The sequence below is a fragment of the Aethalodelphis obliquidens genome, unplaced genomic scaffold (genome assembly GCF_003676395.1).
Source record: "Aethalodelphis obliquidens isolate GAN/ISIS:26980383/991018 unplaced genomic scaffold, ASM367639v1 scaffold90, whole genome shotgun sequence".
Taxonomy (NCBI): Eukaryota; Metazoa; Chordata; class Mammalia; order Artiodactyla; family Delphinidae; genus Aethalodelphis; species Aethalodelphis obliquidens.
In genome coordinates, this window is record NW_020838034.1 from 5,537,867 (window position 1) to 5,556,354 (window position 18,488).

The 18,488-nt window shown below is 41.0% G+C and overlaps 1 protein-coding gene across 7 annotated transcripts in view; it reads right to left on the minus strand.

Annotated features, from left to right (window-relative positions):
* Positions 1-18,488, minus strand: part of CD84 (CD84 molecule) — a 49,863-nt gene that overhangs the window by 1,757 nt on the left and 29,618 nt on the right. For 2 of the 7 annotated variants that reach the window (XM_027095146.1, XM_027095144.1), the window contains 3 exons: positions 18,165-18,197; positions 16,900-16,997; positions 12,742-14,208 (listed from right to left, as the gene is read on the minus strand). In XM_027095146.1, the coding sequence (XP_026950947.1) occupies positions 14,143-14,208; positions 16,900-16,997; positions 18,165-18,197 (197 nt within the window). In that variant the 3' untranslated portion in view covers positions 12,742-14,142. Of the gene's footprint in view, positions 1-8,774; positions 8,998-12,741; positions 14,209-16,899; positions 16,998-18,164; positions 18,198-18,488 lie in introns of those variants that run through there. The other 5 variants (XR_003430415.1, XR_003430417.1, XR_003430414.1 and 2 more) reach the window with 5 other exon arrangements.

Consider the following 18,488-nt stretch of genomic DNA (forward strand, 5'->3'; position numbering starts at 1 on the left):
ACCAAGAGCTTGTTCTTTGAAAGCATAAACAAAATTAACAAATCACTGGCCAGATTCACAAAGAAGAAAAGAGAGAGAACCCAAATAAACAAAATAAGAAATGAAAAAGGAGAAATCTCAACTGATAGCACAGAAATTAAAAAAAAAATAAGAGAATACTATGAACAATTATATGCCAACAAATTTGACAACCTAGAAGAAATGGACAGCTTCCTAGAAACATACAGCCCAGCAAAATTCAATCAAGCAGAAATAGATAATTTGAACAGACCTATTACTAGAAGTGAAATAGAATTTGTAATTAAAAAACTTTCTACAAACAAAAGTCCAGGACCAGATGGCTTCACAGGTGAATTCTACCAAACATACAAAGAAGAACTTATACTGATTCTTCTCAAATTCTTCCAAAAGATTGAAGAGGAGGGAACACTCCCAAAGACATCCTATGAAGCCACCATCACCCTGATACCAAAACCAGACAAAGACACCACCACAAAAGAAAATTACAGGCCAATATCTTTGATGAATATAGATGCAAAAATTCTCAACAAAATATTAGCAAACAGAATCCAGCAACACATAAAAATCATCATACACTACGACCAAGTGGGATTCATCCCAGGTTCACAAGGATGGTTCAACATATGCAAATCAATCAATCAATGTAATACACCACATTAACAAGAGAAAAGTCAGAAAAGTCAAAAACCACATGATCATCTCAATAGATGCAGAGAAACCATTTGACAAAATTCAACATGAATTCATGAAAAAAAAAAAAAAAACTCTTACCAAAGTGGGAATAGAGGGAACATATCTCAAGATAATAAAAGTCATTTATGACAAACCCACAGCCAATATAATAGTCAATGGTGAGAAGTTGAAAGCCTTCCTCTAAAATCTGGAACAAGACAAGGATGCCCACTCTCACCACTTCTATTCAACATAGTATTGGAAATCCCAGCCACAGCAATCAGACAAGAAAAAGAAAAGTTATCCAAATTGGAAGGGAAGAGGTAAAATTGTCACTGTAAGCAAATGACATGATACTATATATAGAAAACCTAGGGATTCCACGCAAAAACTACTAGATCTAATAAATGAATTCAGCAAAGTAGGATGATAGAAGATTAACATTCAGAAATCAGTTGCATTCCTTTACACTAACAATGAAATATTAGAAAGGGAATTCAAAAAAAAGACACTTTTTTAAATTGCACCAAAGAAAGAAAAATACCTGGAGTAAACCTGACCAAGGAGATGAAATATTTATATGCTAAGTACTATAAAACATTAATTAAGGAAGTAAAATAGGATTCAAAGAAATGGAAAGATATCCCATGCTCTTGGATTGGAAGAATTAATATTGTTAAAATGGCAATACTACCCAAAGCAATCTACAGATTTAACGTGATTCCTATCAAATTACCTATGACATTTTTTCACAGAACTAGAACAGATAATCCAAAAATTTATATGGAACCATAAAAGACCCAGAATTACCAGAGCAATCCTGAGGGGAAAAAAACAAAGCAAGAGGCATAACTCTCCCAGACTTCAGACAATACTGCAAAGCTACAGTAATCAAAACAGTGTAGTATTGGTACAAAAACAGGCATATGGATCAATGGAACAGAACAGAGAGCCCAGAAATAAACCCACACACCTACAGTCAATTAATCTTCAACAAAGGAGGCAAGAATATAAAATGGGGAAAAGACAGTCTCTTCAGCAAGTGGTGCTGGGAAAGTTGGACAGTTTCATGTAAATCAATGAAGTTAGAACACACCCTCACACCATGCACAAAAATAAACTCAAATGGCTTAAAGACTTAAACATAAGACATAACACCATAAAACTCCTAGAAAAAAGCATAGACAAAACATTCTCTGATGTAAACTGTACCAATGTTTTCTTAGGCCAGTCTCCCAAGGCAATAGAAATAAAAGCAAAAATAAACAAATGGGACCTAACCAAACTTACAAGCTTTTGCACAGCAGACCATAAAAACAAACAAAAAACCAAACAAAAGACAACCTACGGAATGGATGGGAGAAAATATTTGCAAATGATGCGATAGACAAGGGCATAATCTCCAAAATACACAAACAGCTCATACAACTCAACAACAAAAAAACAAACAGTCCAATCAAAAAATGGACAGAAGACCTTAATAGACATTTCTCCAAAGAAGACACGCAGATGGCCAGTAGGCACATGAAAAGATGCTCAACATCACTAAATATTAAAGAAATGCAAATCAAAACCACAATGAGGTACCACCTCACACCAGTCAGAATGACTATCATTAAAAAGTCTACAAATAACAAATGCTAGAGAAAGTGTGGAGAAAAGGGAACCCACCTACACTGTTGGTGGGAATGTAAGTTGGTACAGCCACTATGGAAAACATTATGGAGGTTCCTCAGAAAACTAAAAATAGAATTATCATATGATCTAGCAATCCCACTCCTGGGCATATACCTGGATAAAGCTATAATTCAAAAAGATACATGCACCCCTATGTTCATAGCAGCACTATTCACAATAGCCAAAACATGGAGACAACCTAAATGTCCATTGACAGATGAATGGATAAAGAAGATGTGGTACATATATACAATGGAATACTACTCAGCCATAAAAAAGAACAAAATAATGCCATTTACAGGAACATGGATGCATCTAGAGCTTATTATACTAAGTGAAGTAAGTCAGAAAGAGAAAGACAAACACCATATGATATCACTCATATGTGGAATCTAAAATATGGCACAAATGAACCTATCTACAAAACAGAAACAGACTCATAGCCATAGAGAACAGACTTGTGGTTGCCAAGGGGGAGTGGGGAGGGAGAGAGATGGACTGGGAGTTTGGGGTTGGTAGATGAAAACCGTTACATTTAGGATGGATAAACAACAAGGTTCTAATATATAGCACAGGGAACTATGTTCAATATCTTATGATAAACCATAATGGAAAAGAATATAAAAAAATGTCTATATGAGTATAACTGAGTCACTTTGCTGTACAGCAGAGATTGGCACACCATTGTAAATCCACTATACTTCAATAAAAAATTTTTTTTAAAGATTTCTTAAAGATAACTAATTTCTGCATTCTGGAGAGAGCCCCTACTTGATTGCACTTTTTTCCTTTTCATTCCTTGCTTGGTTCAATTTACTAAAATTTGAATTAACATTTTTAACAATTATATTAATAAGTGAGACTGATCAATATCAGGAATTGACAAATTTTTTCCATAAAGGTCAAGATAGTGAATACTTTTAGACTTTGGGGGCTGTACAGTCTCCACTGCAACTATTCAACTTCGCTGTTGTAGCATGAAAGCAGCCCCAGTCAATATGTAAATGAATGAGTATTGGGGGGGGTTCCAGAAAAAATTTATTTATTAACACTGAAATTTGAATTTCATATAATTTTTGCATGTCACCAAATATTATTCTTCTTTTGAGTTTTTCCAACTTTTAAAAATTGTAAAAACTATTCTTAACCCACAAGCTATATAAAAACACTTGGCAGACTGGATTTGTCCACAGGAAGTAGTTTGCTGATCCCTGGTCTATATTTTTCTTTTTTGGGAATCGTCCTCATCTAGTTTGGAATCAGTGCTATATTAATAGTGCTCAATGAATTTTGAAAATTTCCACTAGTTTTTACACTTTGGAACAGTTAAAATTACATAGAAATTATCCTTTCATTGAAGGTGGTGGAGTTAGCTCATAAGACCATCTAGGCTTGGTGCCTCTTGGGGAATTAGATAACTGAGTATATTTTCCATTTTATCTCTGGTTAAAGAAGTTCTTCCAGTTATAACCTTTCAACTTATGAACTATTATAAGTGTAAAGCTATATACCAGAGCAATCCATTTGTTCTTCCTGCCACAAGATGGCATTGTTTGTGTTTTGAAAAGATCACTCTGGCTGTGGTGTAGAGAATGAATTGGACCACGGCAAGTATGACTTCAGGAGGTAAAGTGCTGTTGTCCAGGTAAGAGAAGATAGTGCCTTGACTGCTGTAGCTACTGCTGGATGGAAGAAGAGAAGTTGGATGGATTATAAAAACATTCAAAGAGGTATGTCAGGGATTTTCAAGACCACTTCCACGTTCAATGGTTCACTACGAGGACTTATAGGATTCAGCATATAGTTATACGCATGGCTGTGAGTTATTACAGTGAATAGATAAAAAGCAAAATCAGTAAAAAGAGATGGTATATAGAGTGGTGTCCAGGAGAAACCAAGGTACAAGCTTCCAAGAGGCTTCTGCCAGTGGAGTCACATAGGATATGCTTAATTCCTCTAGTGACATGTGATGACAACATGTGTGAAATATTTTCTACTAGAGAAGTTTGTCTGAGCCTAGGATTCCAGGGTTTGTATCAGTAGTCATGCAGGCGCTATCTACCTAGCATGTATAAAATTTCAGAATCCCAGAAGGAAAGCAGATGTTTAGCACAAAGCAAATTGTTTGTATAAGCAGTTCAGTGACTCCCTTTTATCAGGGAATGGTAGAACTCTCCCCAAATCCAAGTTCCGAGACACCAGCCAAGGGCCAACCTTGTAAGCACACCTTTCAAAGGATAGCAGTCTTAGGCCCACATTGTTAATGTTAACTCTTTTCTGTGTTTTCTAATTCCTAATTATGTTTTATACACAGGAAGTAAAGCCAGTATTTTTCTATTGCATTTCCATCTGAAGGTTGGAAACTTATTAAGGGAATATACTTTGGAATAAATAGCTTTGTCATTGAGACATGTGCCAAAGAATTACTCATTCCAGGTAAGGTAAGACAGTTAAAAGCTGTACAAACTTTTGCATCTTCACTAGTTAATCAAAATATTATACATTGAGGACTTCCTCTGTAACTTGCACAGGATCAGACATTGTGGTTACAAATGATGAGCAAAATCAGGTGTGATCTGTGCCCTGATGGAGCTCACAGTCTAGTGGGGAAACAGAGACATTGATCAGATAATCACAAGGAGAAATATTTAAGGACAAAATTTGAAAACTGCTGTGGTGGAAAGAGATCTAGTATAATGAGAGTAAAAATGGGCATCAGACATGGATTGAAGAACAGGAAGACTTCCCTCAGGAAGGGACATTTGAGCTGAGCCCTGAGGGATAACTGGGCATTAACTAAGTGAAGTGTGTATTAGAGGTAGTGAAGGTACGGAGTGGGTGGTAAAGCATTTCAGACAGAGGGAGAGTCCTAAGGCTAACGTGTAGATTAAATTAAATGAAATGTGCCAGAACCTCAGAGGGCACTAGAAAAACACCACCAAAAATTTAAAAAAATCTTCTCAAGATTATCTGTATCTGTTTATAAAGTTGCTACACAGGTGGCACTGAAATTGTTCTGGGTAGTGGTTCCATTTCAGCCCAACAAAAAACGGATGAAGAGATGTAACTGTGGGAGCTGGGAGCCCAAGCGTGTTTGCAAAGAGTTGCTCAGAGCAGAGGATCTGAAGCTTCTTTAGTAAGTAGAGAGTAAAGGAAGTGGTTTCAGATCTAGAAGATACTGTTTGCTGTCTCACATACCACCTCTTAGCAAGTCATTTCTTCAAAGTTTTACAAAACATCCTGAGGCCCTGCACCCGTAGTTCTGAGGGAACCACACCCTAGTCTCGTCATTGAAAAACCTAGTCCTTTTATCCCTTTTCTCCAAGTGGCACTGTGGGTGACCTATACAATCTTACTCTCAAATTCCCTAGAAACAGACTCAAAGTGGTTTCCAGGACTTCTATTCTACTCTTGATGTCTGGGTCCCAATCCGAGTTCAGTTCAACAAATTATTTATTTATTTATTTATTAACATCTTTATTCTTTATTGGAGTATAATTGCTCTACAATGGTGTGCTAGCTTCTGCTTTATAACAAGGTGAATCAACAAATATTTATTAAGCTCTCCTAAGGCATTGGCTTCTGTGATGAGTGCTCTTACTGAAAAGGTGAATAAGACAAAACTCATACTAGAGGGAGAGGGACCCCAAAACATATGATTTAAGTGCCCAGTTTCTCTGTTTCTAGGATGATCAAGGCAGAACTCCCTGCTCTACCTCTAGACATACGCATCTGCTGTGCTCTGGTTTCTTGTTTCTGGTCCTGGTCCTCCTTATCTCTAGGTTTTCCACCTTCTCTCAGGATCCTGGTCATCTCTCTCACAGCAGACTTCCTTTTCCCCATTCTCTGTCTGACTACCTCAATCCATGGTAACTTTGTGTCTATTCAGGGTCTGAGTTCTCAGCTGCACAGAGCCTTTATCATATTGTTGATAGTTTTTGATGTATCAGCTACTTATTTTATCTCTTCTTTTCCTGAAAAAGCCAAGTAAGACACAAACAGAATAGATGCATCATCAAATATTCGTGTGTTTACTTGCTGAAATGGAGCTTGTAGTCTCATCTCTTAGGCACTTACAAGGTGCGGACAATACTTTATTAATGGAAATTTACAAATACATGAAATAAAAGGTAACACGTAGAAAGGATAAAATACCCTGTTACAAACACGGCACCTGGCTTCTGAAATAGGTTTAGCAGCATTTGCTACTAGTAAGCATAATCTTCATGCTTGTATTAATTAATCCAAGTTTTTGAGGATCCAAGGTTTATTAGGTACCGTGGACACAAAGAAGAGGAGAAAGTCTTCTGAGCCAAAACAACTTATTGACCAGTTGGGGAGACAGTTAAAAAAATGCCACAGCTATATAATTATAAAAGAATGTGATAAATGCTACTATTATGCACTTATGTACTAAATGCTGCAGGAGTGTAAATAAGGAACTATATATTTAGCTTTGAGTGGGAGGTTTTGGAAGGCTACACAAAGAGGGGATACTTGGTCTGATCCTTGAAATATGAAAGAGCCAGAGATGGAATGGAGAGAAAGGCATTTCAGGTGGGGGACGCAGCATGGGCAAAGGCATGGGAGTGGGAAAGGATTTGGTGAGTTTATGGACCCACGATATTCTATGTGGCTGGATCCTAGGGAATAGGCAGGTGAGGGGCCTGGAAAATCTGATAGGTTAGATTGCTAAGGAGTCTGGTCCCACAGGAAAATGAAGTGATAACTTCCATGTTTTAGAAAGATTGCTCTTTGTGTGATAGCAGCCCAGGTTATAAAGAATAAAGGAATGAACTGAGAGACTGGGATAGAGAGGGAGGGTGTGTTTGAGAATTAGACAGATTGAGGAGACATGGTTGAGAGGGGCCAAATAGAGGAGTTGGAATTTTTTTTTAATTAATTAATTAATTTATTTAACATCTTTATTGGAGTATAATTGCTTTACAATGGTGTGTTAGTTTCTGCTTTACAACAAAGTGAATCAGTTATACATATACATATGTTCCCATATCTCTTCCCTCTTGCGTCTCCCTCCCTCCCACCCTCCCTATCCCACCGTCTAGGTGGTCACAAACCACCTAGCTGATCTCCCTGTGCTATGCGGCTTCTTCCCACTAGCTATCTATTTTACCTTTGGTAGTGTATATATGTCCATGCCACTCTTTCACTTCGTCACAGCTTACCCTTCCCCCTCCCTATGTCCTCAAGTCCATTCTCTAGTAGGTCTGTGTCTTTATTCCCATCCTACCCCTAGGCTCTTCATGACATTCTTTTTTCTTAGATTCCATATATATGTGTTAACGTATGGTATTTGTTTTTCTCCTTCTGACTTACTTCACTCTGTATGACAGATGAGGAGTTGGAATTGACAGGACCTAATAGCTGATTAGATGTAGTGGGGAGGTGAGGTGATGGGAAGAAAGAAAGAAGACTCGAGGATAAAAGATTTTTTTGCTTTGGGTGGCAGCTGACTGGTCAAGCAGTGAAGAATAGCAGTTCAGGACACAGCCCCTGGAGTTGGAAGACTAGGAATTGATTCCTGGTTTTAATATTTGTTTGTCTGAGTTACTTAGCCTTTCTGTGACTCAGTTTCTTAACTTGTAAAATGGAGGATGATTGCAACTATTTTGGGGGTAGATAAGTTTTAATGTTTCTTATGGGCTTTAAATGAGTGAATACATATAAAACATCAGGATGGGAATTGTACATAGTAAGCACTCAGTAAGTGTCAGCTATTATGATTTGGTGGGCCATTAACTAGCACAGTGGAAACAGACAGAAAGCAAGTTGGGGAGGTCAAGGAAAGACTTGTGAGTTCAATTTTGGGCACACTGAATTTAAGATGACTTCTGACATCCATGCAGAAATGACCCATAAACAGTTGGAAATATAGATTATAAATTAGTGATTGAGATTATGTGTATTTTAAAAAATTCCCTGACAGATAATTTATGTAATTATCTGCCTATGATAAAACCTCATAAGAAAAAAATCTCTATTTCCCACTTGCAAAGATATGGCCACTTTCAGGTCCCAGAGTTGATGCAGCTAAACCCAGAGGCTTGTGTAGGGCTATTCAGAACTGCCTGGGCAATCAGCCAGCAAGAGTGATGATAATAATTATCATCCGAAGAGAGGATAGTTCTCTTCTGCATCCTCTAAATAAGTTTCTCAAAGTCTACAAGCCTCTAAAGAATGTACTAGTCATTACTTAGCTTCCTCAAATCAGAACTTCAGGACTTTTACTAATGGGCCTTTGTCAAAATGTATTAACACTTTAATATGAAAAACCATCAAGGGCTCCTCACACTTGGATGGAGGATCCTTAAAATCTCAAGGTGCGTAGCTGTTTCTTTTCTTTTTTTTTTTCTTTTCTTCTTTTTTTGCGTAGCTGTTTCTTAACCATGAACTAGTATAGCACAACTCCCCAGTTCTTACCTCTTCTATTCCTGTTTTTCTTGTGGTGTAAATAGTGGAAATTTACACTGTGTTTTTCTCATTTTGTAACAACTCATCAGAAATGCTTAAGACCTGGATTCCTTGTTTGCTAGGAAACTAGCTCTGTCCAAAATGCAGAGAGGGCTTCTATCCAAACTTCTTTAATGGCTGTTTCCAAAAGGAAAGCTGGGTGGTTATCCAGAGAACAATGGAATTAATATATGAACATGTTGACTTGGAGCTGCAGTTATTGTCTTTAAAATATTATTATATGTACATATTCATTCAACAAATATTTGTGGGCCACCTATTATGTGTCAAGCAAGGTGCCAGGTGTGTGATATACTTGAAGCAAAGTGCCAGGTGTTGGGAATCCACAGCAGGTAAAGGGAGGCAGCATGGTAGACTGCAAGTACTTAGCCCTTGATGACAAGAAGTCCTGAGTTCAAATCCTGTCTTCCTAAGCTTACTGGCTTTGCTAAGTTATTTACTCCCTCAGCCTTAATGTAAACTAGAAGAGTTAATTTCTATTTTACAGCATCTAGTGTAGCAGTTGGTGTACAAATAAGCCCTCAATTAACTATTACAGGCTCCCTGCCCTCAAATAGCTTTTTATTTCCAATACTATTATTCAGACATAGCCCCTGTGCTCTCACTAGTTGAGGAGACAGGTATGCTATCAGGTAATTAAGATGTAGTGTAATAAGTGAAATAATAGGAGCAGGTATTGAGTTGAGGATTGAGAGTTAAAAGTTTGATATACCATGTTAATCTAGCACAATATCAGATACATTTGTGTTGCAAGAACCTTATTTCATAATTTTGGTTTAACATCTTATGATGGTTTCAGGCCTATAAGAACAGCTAATATAATGATCCAGGGTTTTACTGTGTGCAGGCACGGAACACCTCATTTAATCCCCACACCAACCCTACAAGGTAGGAGCCAGTATTATCCCTATTTTACAAATGGGCAAACTGAGGCACAGAGAGGTTAAAATAACTTGCCCAAGGTCACATATCTAAGAAACTAGGATTCAGACCCAGGTACTCTAGCATCAGAGCCCACATTTGTGACCACTCATTACACTTTTTCCTATTGTGTCCTTAAGCTTCATTTTACAGCCAATAGGTATTGTCACTAATTACATGCGAGAAAATTTTACAAATCAAGTGAAATTCAGAGAAAATTCAAATAGAAGGAAAGTAATGGATCTTGAAGAAAATATAGCCCGGTCATTTCTTTTCTCCAGGAGTAACCATGAGAAGTGCTCTCTGTTTACATAGCCTGGACCAGCCAGGCTCCTTCCTATGCACCACTTTCCACAGGTGGCCCAGTCCAGCTCTTCTCTTGTGGGCTGTGCAGTTCATAATGTTCTATAGCTTTAAAAAACTCTCATTTTAAATCAGCTTCACTTTCTTTTTCTGAGAGGCATTAACTCAGTTCCCTGGTAAAGCCCACGCTGACTTGCGAGGGAGTGTCCTGTCTTACCTCTGTTTTCCACTAGAGGGCCCTGCCCCTGAGATTTCAATTTCAATGCACATTTTTAAACTAGCACATCTTTGTCTGATACAAGATCCTCTCCATTGAAAGAATACTTTGATTTTATAGACCTGTTGTTCATAATTTAGGTTGTATGGAAATATGTGAAGGGGAAAATAAGATCACAGTCATTTTACAAAAGGATTATCTGAGAACTGAGCCCTTGGGAATGGGGTAAGTAGCTTACGTCTTCATAAATCAGAAGACTCACAGGAAAGAATCAAACACGGTGGTCCTGAGTCCCAAAGCCCACTTGAAGAATTTCTGTGCACTGGTTCCATCCCAGGTTAGTTCTCCTGGAAGACCTAAGGAACACTTATCTCTGGTTCTTTCCTTTCTTCTTTCCTTTCTCCCTCTTCCTTCCTTCCTTCCTTCCTTCCTTCCTTCCTTTCTTTCCCCTTTCTTTCTCTCTCTCCCTTTCTTTCTCCTTCCTTCCTTTCTCTCTCTCTTCCTTCCTTCCTTCCTTCTTTTCTTTCTTTCTTTCTTTCTTTCTTTCTTTCTTTCTTTCTTTCTTTCTTCCTTCTTTCTTTCTTTCTTCTTTCTTTCTTTCTTTCTTTCTTTCTTTCTTTCTTTCTCTTTCTTTCTTTCTTTCTTTCTTTCTTTCTTTCTTTCTTTCTTTCTTTCTTTCTTTCTTTCTTTCTTTCTTTCTTTCTTTCTTTCTTTCCTTTCTCTCCCACCCCACCTTTCCACTGGGGTGTTAGTATACTAAGAATGTGACTGAGTGAGCACACCAGAGAAAGGCAGGGACAGCAGTTACAGAATGAAGATATTCAGGAGCAATCCCTCAACTCACATAAAAGAGTACTTTTATTTTAGAAAAAACAGCCTGTTAGTGTGACTTTGGAACTTCTTCATCCTTTAGGACCACATTTTTTTATTTCCTCCTTCATACCCTTCCCTAGGGTGACTGCCTTTCACCTCTTCACACCTGGTTCATTGCATCACTTGATGTCTTAGCTGGTCTGTCTAACTCTGAAAATCTTCTCCCTCCAAAGTGTCCTTATACTAGGAATAGCCTCTGATGTCTGCCTCTTGATATGTAATGCTTGCCATGATTCGATTCCACTGTGCTTATTGGCTCCTATCCATCAGTATTTCCAATATGTATCTTCTTTGCAAGCTGGCTGGTCACTTTCGATTCTATTCAACAGCATTTATAGCTCACAAGCAAGGTACAAGACACCATGCTGGCTGGCGGTAGATGCAGAGATGAATAAAGCTATTACCTCTTCATGATCATGAAGTCACGGGCCTTGCCTTTAAGTAATGGGCAACATAGAGGGAAACAAATAATAATCTATACTGTAAGGTAGAATGAAATGAGTTTTAATGACAGAAAGACCAAAGGGGTGGGGGAAGGAGTGCAAAAAGAACCATAGTTAATTTGACTAGTGATACCCAGGAAAGCTTCATAGATGAGGTGACATTTGAGCTGGGTCTTGAAGGATGTGTAAATGGACAGGGGATGGGGGCATACGTTCCAGCTGAGCACTGCGCCACACACAGGCAAGAGACTGTGAACATGCATGGTATATCAGGGAGGTATCCCAAATACATGACACAGATCCAGTCCTTTTCTTTCTTTCATGCCTTCCTCACTTGGATGCCTTCTGTCTTCTTCATTCTCTTCCAAATTCCATCCATCCTTTGAGGTCCAGCTTCAGCAGCACTTCCTCCATAAGATTTTTTCTGACTGTGCTAGCTCATGCCACTCTCTGTAGCATGTAGTTCAGAATTTAACTGTAGTATTTGTACTGTAGTTAGACCAGGGCAGACATCATGCTCATCTTACTCTTTGGAGGCCTTGCAACCCCCAACACAGTGCTAATGAGAGTCAGGGCTAGGTGGTTCTATGGACCCATTAATGGGGACTAACAACTTCATTCTGCCTAAATGCAGTTTATTTCTGCTATCCAGCCTGGGATTTTTCATGGGGTTTTAGGATTTAGCTGGTTATGTTTGCTAACACTTAAGGGAAACAATTTTTCAAATGCTTACTTCAATGTTCTGCTCAGCCATAGGTGATTCCTCCTTAGTGTTGTCAGGGAAAGAGGGAGGGTCATTAACATCAGCTTGAACTCCACGACTTTCTGGGATGAGCCTTAGGAACTGAGGTGAATCCAATTTCATCATCTATACTGTCATCTACGAAGTTCCCTCTAGAGAATGACTGCTTCCTTCAAGGTCTATTGTTTTGATGGTTGGGTTCCCCTAAAGTGCCAGAAATATAGCTTAGCAATTCCTTTTAGAGAATGAGGTTACTGGATATGGCTTCTACTTTTTTTTTTTTGCCGTACGCGGGCCTCTCGCTGTTGTGGCTTCTCCCGTTGCAGAGCACAGGCTGCAGACACGCAGGCTCAGCAACCATGGCTCATGGGCCTAGCCGCTCCGTGGCATGTGGGATCTTCCCGGACTGGGGCACGAACCCGTGTCCTCTGCATCGGCAGGTGGACTCTTAACCACTGCGCCACCAGGAAGCCCTGGCTGCTTCTTGATGAGGCTGTTTGGAGTGTCTATTAGCCTGGTTCTGCAGAGAAACAGATCTAACAGGAAATAGCTATAAAGGAATTGACTCATGTGGTTATGGAGATTGAAAAATTCCAAGATCTGTAGTCAGCAAGCTGGAGAGGTGATGGTATAGTTCCGGTCTGAGTCCAAAGGCCTGAGAACCAGGAGAGCTGATCATGGGCATTCCAGTCCATGTGCAAGTCCTAAGGCAGGAGAAGACTGATGTCCCATTTCAGACAGGCAGAGAGAGAGAATGGATTTTCCCTTACTCTGCCTTTTTGTTCTATTCAGGTTTTCAGTGGATTTGGTGATGCCCACCTACACTGGAGGGGAATATTAATCTGCTTTACTCAGTCTACCAATTCAAATGTTTACCTCTTCCCTCACACTTACAGCCTGAATAATGTTTAACCAGATATCTGGGCATCCCATGGTCCAATCAAGTTAACACATAAAATTAACAATCACAGAGTGATATAGAAGGAAAACTTGGCCAGAAAAAATATATTATGAGGTTTCTGAAGTGGAGCCTGAAGAAAAATGCCCTAGCAGTCTAGTTCCTACAGAAAGAGCATTTTCCAACACTCTATTGGGAGACTGTGTCTGCACAGCTGAGAGCTACAACTCTGATGGCTTCCCATGCCACACAGTTATATAGGGTTGGGCTGGTCCAGCCAGGTGTACCCTGAACAAAGTTTCCCAGGCAAAGGGACAAACAGAGACTGAAATGCAGTACACGCCAAGCCATGTACTCAAGTGAGGGGCTCATCTGCCCAAGGTGCTGTGTGGAATTGGGGAAGTCATGGACCAGGGCTCCTCCCATATATTGAGTGTGAGAAGAGGCTCCTAAGTGGTGTGTCATGGCAGATTACAGGTGTGCAAAATGTGGATCCTTCACATATGGGGTTGCTGGGAAGAGTCATCACCTCTGGTCATACACAGCCTCCAGCCATGAGCAATCTTGACTGTTTACCCCATTGGGCCACAAAAATATTTTCTCCATGTGCTGCGATGTGAAGAAGGGTGGGAAGCACTGTGTCAAAGGACATTCCTTGTCATTCATCAGGAAGGGAGCAATTTCAGAAAGGGCATGTATCCATTTGCTTATCTAGGCATGAGCTATGCCCAGCAACAAAGTGTTTGCTTCTTTGCTTACGTGTTGGGATCTTGTGATTTGCAATCTCCAGGTAAGTTCTGGGCAGAGCAAGTCTAGGTCTGGAGCAACTGCCAGTAGGTATGGTTGTAGCTCAGTTTCCATGGGGAGAATTCCATCTGGGAGCCTAGATTACAATTTCATAGCTTGAAGTCCCAGGAGGTTTGCTGTCCTGCATGTTGGTTTTCCCCATCTGCACAAAAGGGAGGAGGACATGTTGACTGAAAGGTGCTGGTAGGGAATTCCAGTCCCACGAAGAGCCCTCTAGAGTCATGCAAATGTCACAGACCGATGCCTTAGATTTCCCTGGTTCTGGGGTAAACTGGGGTAGTAGGGCCTTGCCCTTTGCTGAGTCCCTCACCTCTGTTCCAGCCACCCAATTTGGAAGCCCTTGGGTAATCAACTTCTTAGCTTAGAAAAAGCAGCAGTAGAGAATGTGGATATCTGCACTGATTTTTATTATAGGCTTGAGGCAGCATCCAGGCTCAAGCTACCCATGTTCCATGTTCCTAGTTCAGCCTTCATTCCTTCTGTACCCTGGTAACTGCACCTTGGCCTATATTTAGTGGTGAGTCACCTCCACTGGTGTCATATGCTCTAGTTACTTAGAATACTGCAGACAACCCTCCCACTGGCTTGCAGAGTCCTAGGTTTTAAATTACACATTATCCAAATTAATAATTGTCATCCAACTTGTCTAGAGGGTTTACTTTGAGATGTCTCAATCCAAGAGTCCCTGATTAATCCCTCAAGTCTAGTCTTTTCCAGTGGTATTTTCTTCTCTGTTTCCTCCCACTCTCCTTCCAATCCTGGTTCAAACATGTGGACACCTTGCTTCCCGCTTCCTGCTTCTCCTTCCTTTTCCCTCCTTCTCCTCTTTCCTCACTCACTTCCTTCTTTTCCTTCTCCCTCCTTTCATCTCCTGATCACTGAGGAAGTCAAGGTCCTTTTATCTTGTTCTCCAGGACACTTGGCTTATCTTTACATTCAAAATGACCTGTGCATTGAGTTCCCTTACGACCTTCCTACTTGGCCAACTCATAGATGCCTCATAGAATCAGCCCTTAATTCTTATTCATGGATTCATTTGCATTCCGTTTTGGTATCCCGATATTTCTTCTCACTCTTCATTTGTTATCATTATTATCCCTTTCCTCCGAGACTTCCGGGTTCAAATTTATTTTTCATGATTAGCTTCCTACCTGTTAGCTCAGCTATTAAACAGAAACACTTCCAAAATATTTGATTCACCCAGATACCCCAGAGCTGTCCTTACTGTAGCAGAAATCAGGACCCTCAGACAGTATCAACTCCTCACCAGATTCCCCAAACTGAAAGTCCTGTCAAAGATCAGGACTTACCTTCTCTCTTTGCATAATTGAGAGAAGGACACTGAGGCACAGGGAATGTGAGTGTCACTAGAGCTCTACAAATGGTTGGGTATGTTGCACACTGTGAGGGTCTGCTGAGGGAGCAAATGGGAACTGGGATTCAGCCTGTGTTCTACTTGCCCCTGTGTTCTACTGTGCACTTGGTGTGGACCTGTGTCTGCCCAGGGTAGGCGGAAGGTGGGGGACACCTGCTTTCTAATTTCCACACTGTGAGCTAGCAATGGCCTTGGATGTTATAGAGGCTGGAATTTCCATACTGTAGTTCAGAGGCCTAGGGGCTCCTGCATACAAAGTGTGGGATCAGCATCAAGGAGGCCAGCTTGTGGATGGTCATGGACCTGGGGAGTAAGGCTGTGTGCATGTGTGGAATGAGACCAAGGCCCTCAGCAATTAATCCTGAGAAGCATAGAGTCCCAAGGGAACCAGCTGACTCCTGGTTGGATGGACAAGATACAGCAGAAAGGTTGGAATAGACAGGACAACAGGGCTAAAAATCAGAAAGTCTTTACCTTATCAGAGTACTGCACTATGGAATAAATCACGTTCACTGGCTTCTCCTTGGTGGGGAGCACCTGTAAAACACCCATCTTCCCTCAGTGAGGGAGCCCAGGCAAAATCTTATGAGTCCCCCTTCTTACTTCTGCTTCTGCCCATCAGCCCTCCCTGGTTGCACTTTCACTAGGTGGCCTCCTCTCCAGCTTCAACTTTGTTTCCATCCAGCTTTGGAGAGGATCAGGTTCAGGTGGGGGTGAGCATGGGACAGTTGGCAGCCATTGGGCAAAATCTTCAGGAGCCAAGAGGAGGGGTAGACTGAGTCTTGCTTAGTCAGAATTTTAGCTTTCCATTGGCTCTATGGACCCAGCTGACCTATCAGTCCAAGTACAAGGCTGGATTGACCGGGCAGACCTCAGTTTCCCTTTCACTCCTTGGAGACTTTAGGAGAGCAGGCTGGTGGGGGCACAGAGAAAGGCAATACCGTGTAGAAGCCTGGTTCAGGGTGGAGGTGAGGGAGAGACAGACAGGTAAAAGGCAGGCGAGAGGGGAGGCTGTGGAACAGAGTGAAGCAGCCTGAGGAAAGCAAGCTGTTGCTACAGCCAGACCAAGAAGTCAAGTTCAAGGGGACCTCTCTCAGTTCTGTGTCCTTGAACCCCGCTTAGCAACTTGTTCACCTGTCAGTGGCCACATAACAGCTCTCACCTCACATCAGGGACTCCCCTGTTGTGGGTCCCCTATAGAAGGTGCTTTGCTCTTAGTCATGACTCTCATCTAATCTGGAGTGAGGCTCTCATGTGGAAGCATGAGGCTTCAACCCCGGGAGGCTGTCATGGGGTGACACTTGACCACATTCTTGTCCTCATAGAAAGACTCATGGCATCATTTCCCTGACCTGGTGTTTCCTGGTTGGACCCCGTCAGGCTCTTGGCTGTGCCTGCTGCCCATGACTCCCTGTCCTGGGGGCCTGTGGTGGAGACCCACGAGTAGCACCACTTCACCTTGGACTGGGGGATTTCATCATAGATCCTGAGCTCTGCTGTCTGGGTGTCTCTTGGAACTGTGACGTATGTGTATATTGTTTTCTCTGAGGCAGCATCTGTGTCACAAACAAACATAGAACCACAGTATGTGAAATGTGGATGAAGTTTTCAAGGTGATCTATTCTAATGTTCTCTTTTTCAGATGAAGAAATAAAACCCCAAGAAGTTAAATGACTCCCATCCTCTTGAGATGGATGCTTGGATCCTTGACTGTCTTTTCCTTTTCTAGGGATGGCATGTGGTATGGGAGACACCTGGCTCAGGTTTCACCCAGAGCTCAGTGGGAATTCTTTTCTGCTCCAAAGCCCACATTAGGGTAAAGAGATTCTCCCCAATCCCTGTGGGGGCACTGAAGGTAGCTTTTCCACCCAGGATCTTAGTGTCTCTGGCACTTAGCATCCACTGCCTTGCATGGCTAGTTTTCTTTTCATGTGAGGGTCTTAATTTTTTGACTAGAATGATTCCCTCTAGTTATACACTGTGTTGGCCTCTTCTGGTGCACACATTTTCTTTACCACCTCAATGTTAGACCTGTAGTAGATGCTCCACAAATATTTGTTGCTTGACTGATTCACAGAGTCAAAGATTTGTTAAGCTCTCCCCACATGCCAAGCTATGTATGAGGTCATGGAGCAGCAGACAAGAGAGATAAGTCCCTACTTTTAAGAATTCGTGGGAATTCCTCCCAGTGTACTGCTTTTCTTTGCTCCTAACATGGAACTTTTGAGGGTCAAGTTGAAAAGAGATAGCCAGAATTTGGGGCCTTCATATTCCAGGGCACCAACATATCTGCAGACAACAAGCCTGAGCTGAGTGATATTATAGCAGGTTGTGTGATTTCTCCCCATCATGAGGCCATTTGAGTTACAGTTCATGTCACAAACTCTCTGCCCCCAGAATGCCTCCTTCTGTGCCAAGCCCAGGTTGGTCAATTGTAAGTATAGTATCTAACACTGAGTACTTACGAGGTACCAGACACTGGGCCAAGTATTTTATATGTGTAATTCATTAAATCCGTTTAATAAGTATATGCAGCAATCCTATTTTTATGCATATTTTACAACTGAGAAAACTGAGACAGTGATAAAATAACTGGTAGTTGATAAATGGTCAAACTGGCACCTTCATCCCAGACTGCCTGCAAAGTACAAGCTTAGGCTTAATCACTGTGCTGTGAATGCATCTCTTCCATCGTACAGGGAAACTTGTGGCTGAGAACTTACCAGGGTTCTTACTGAAGATCTTCAAGTAGGAACCTGAGGAATCAGACACAAAGGAGAGTCAGGAACATGGAATCAGATGTAGAGCCTCGCTACATACAGGCTTGTTATTACGATCGGTGGGAAAGCAAGATTTTGGGTGGACACGGAGTTAGGAGGAATAGGAGGGTATAATGATCCCCTAGGGCCCCAGATCAGGTTTTCTGAATTGAGAATGGTTACAATTACAGAATGATACAGAGGGACCCAAAGGGATCTAGTGACAATCATGGAACATAAAATTAGTACATGTCCCTCAATAACATTTCAAAGGTCACAGTTTTGATG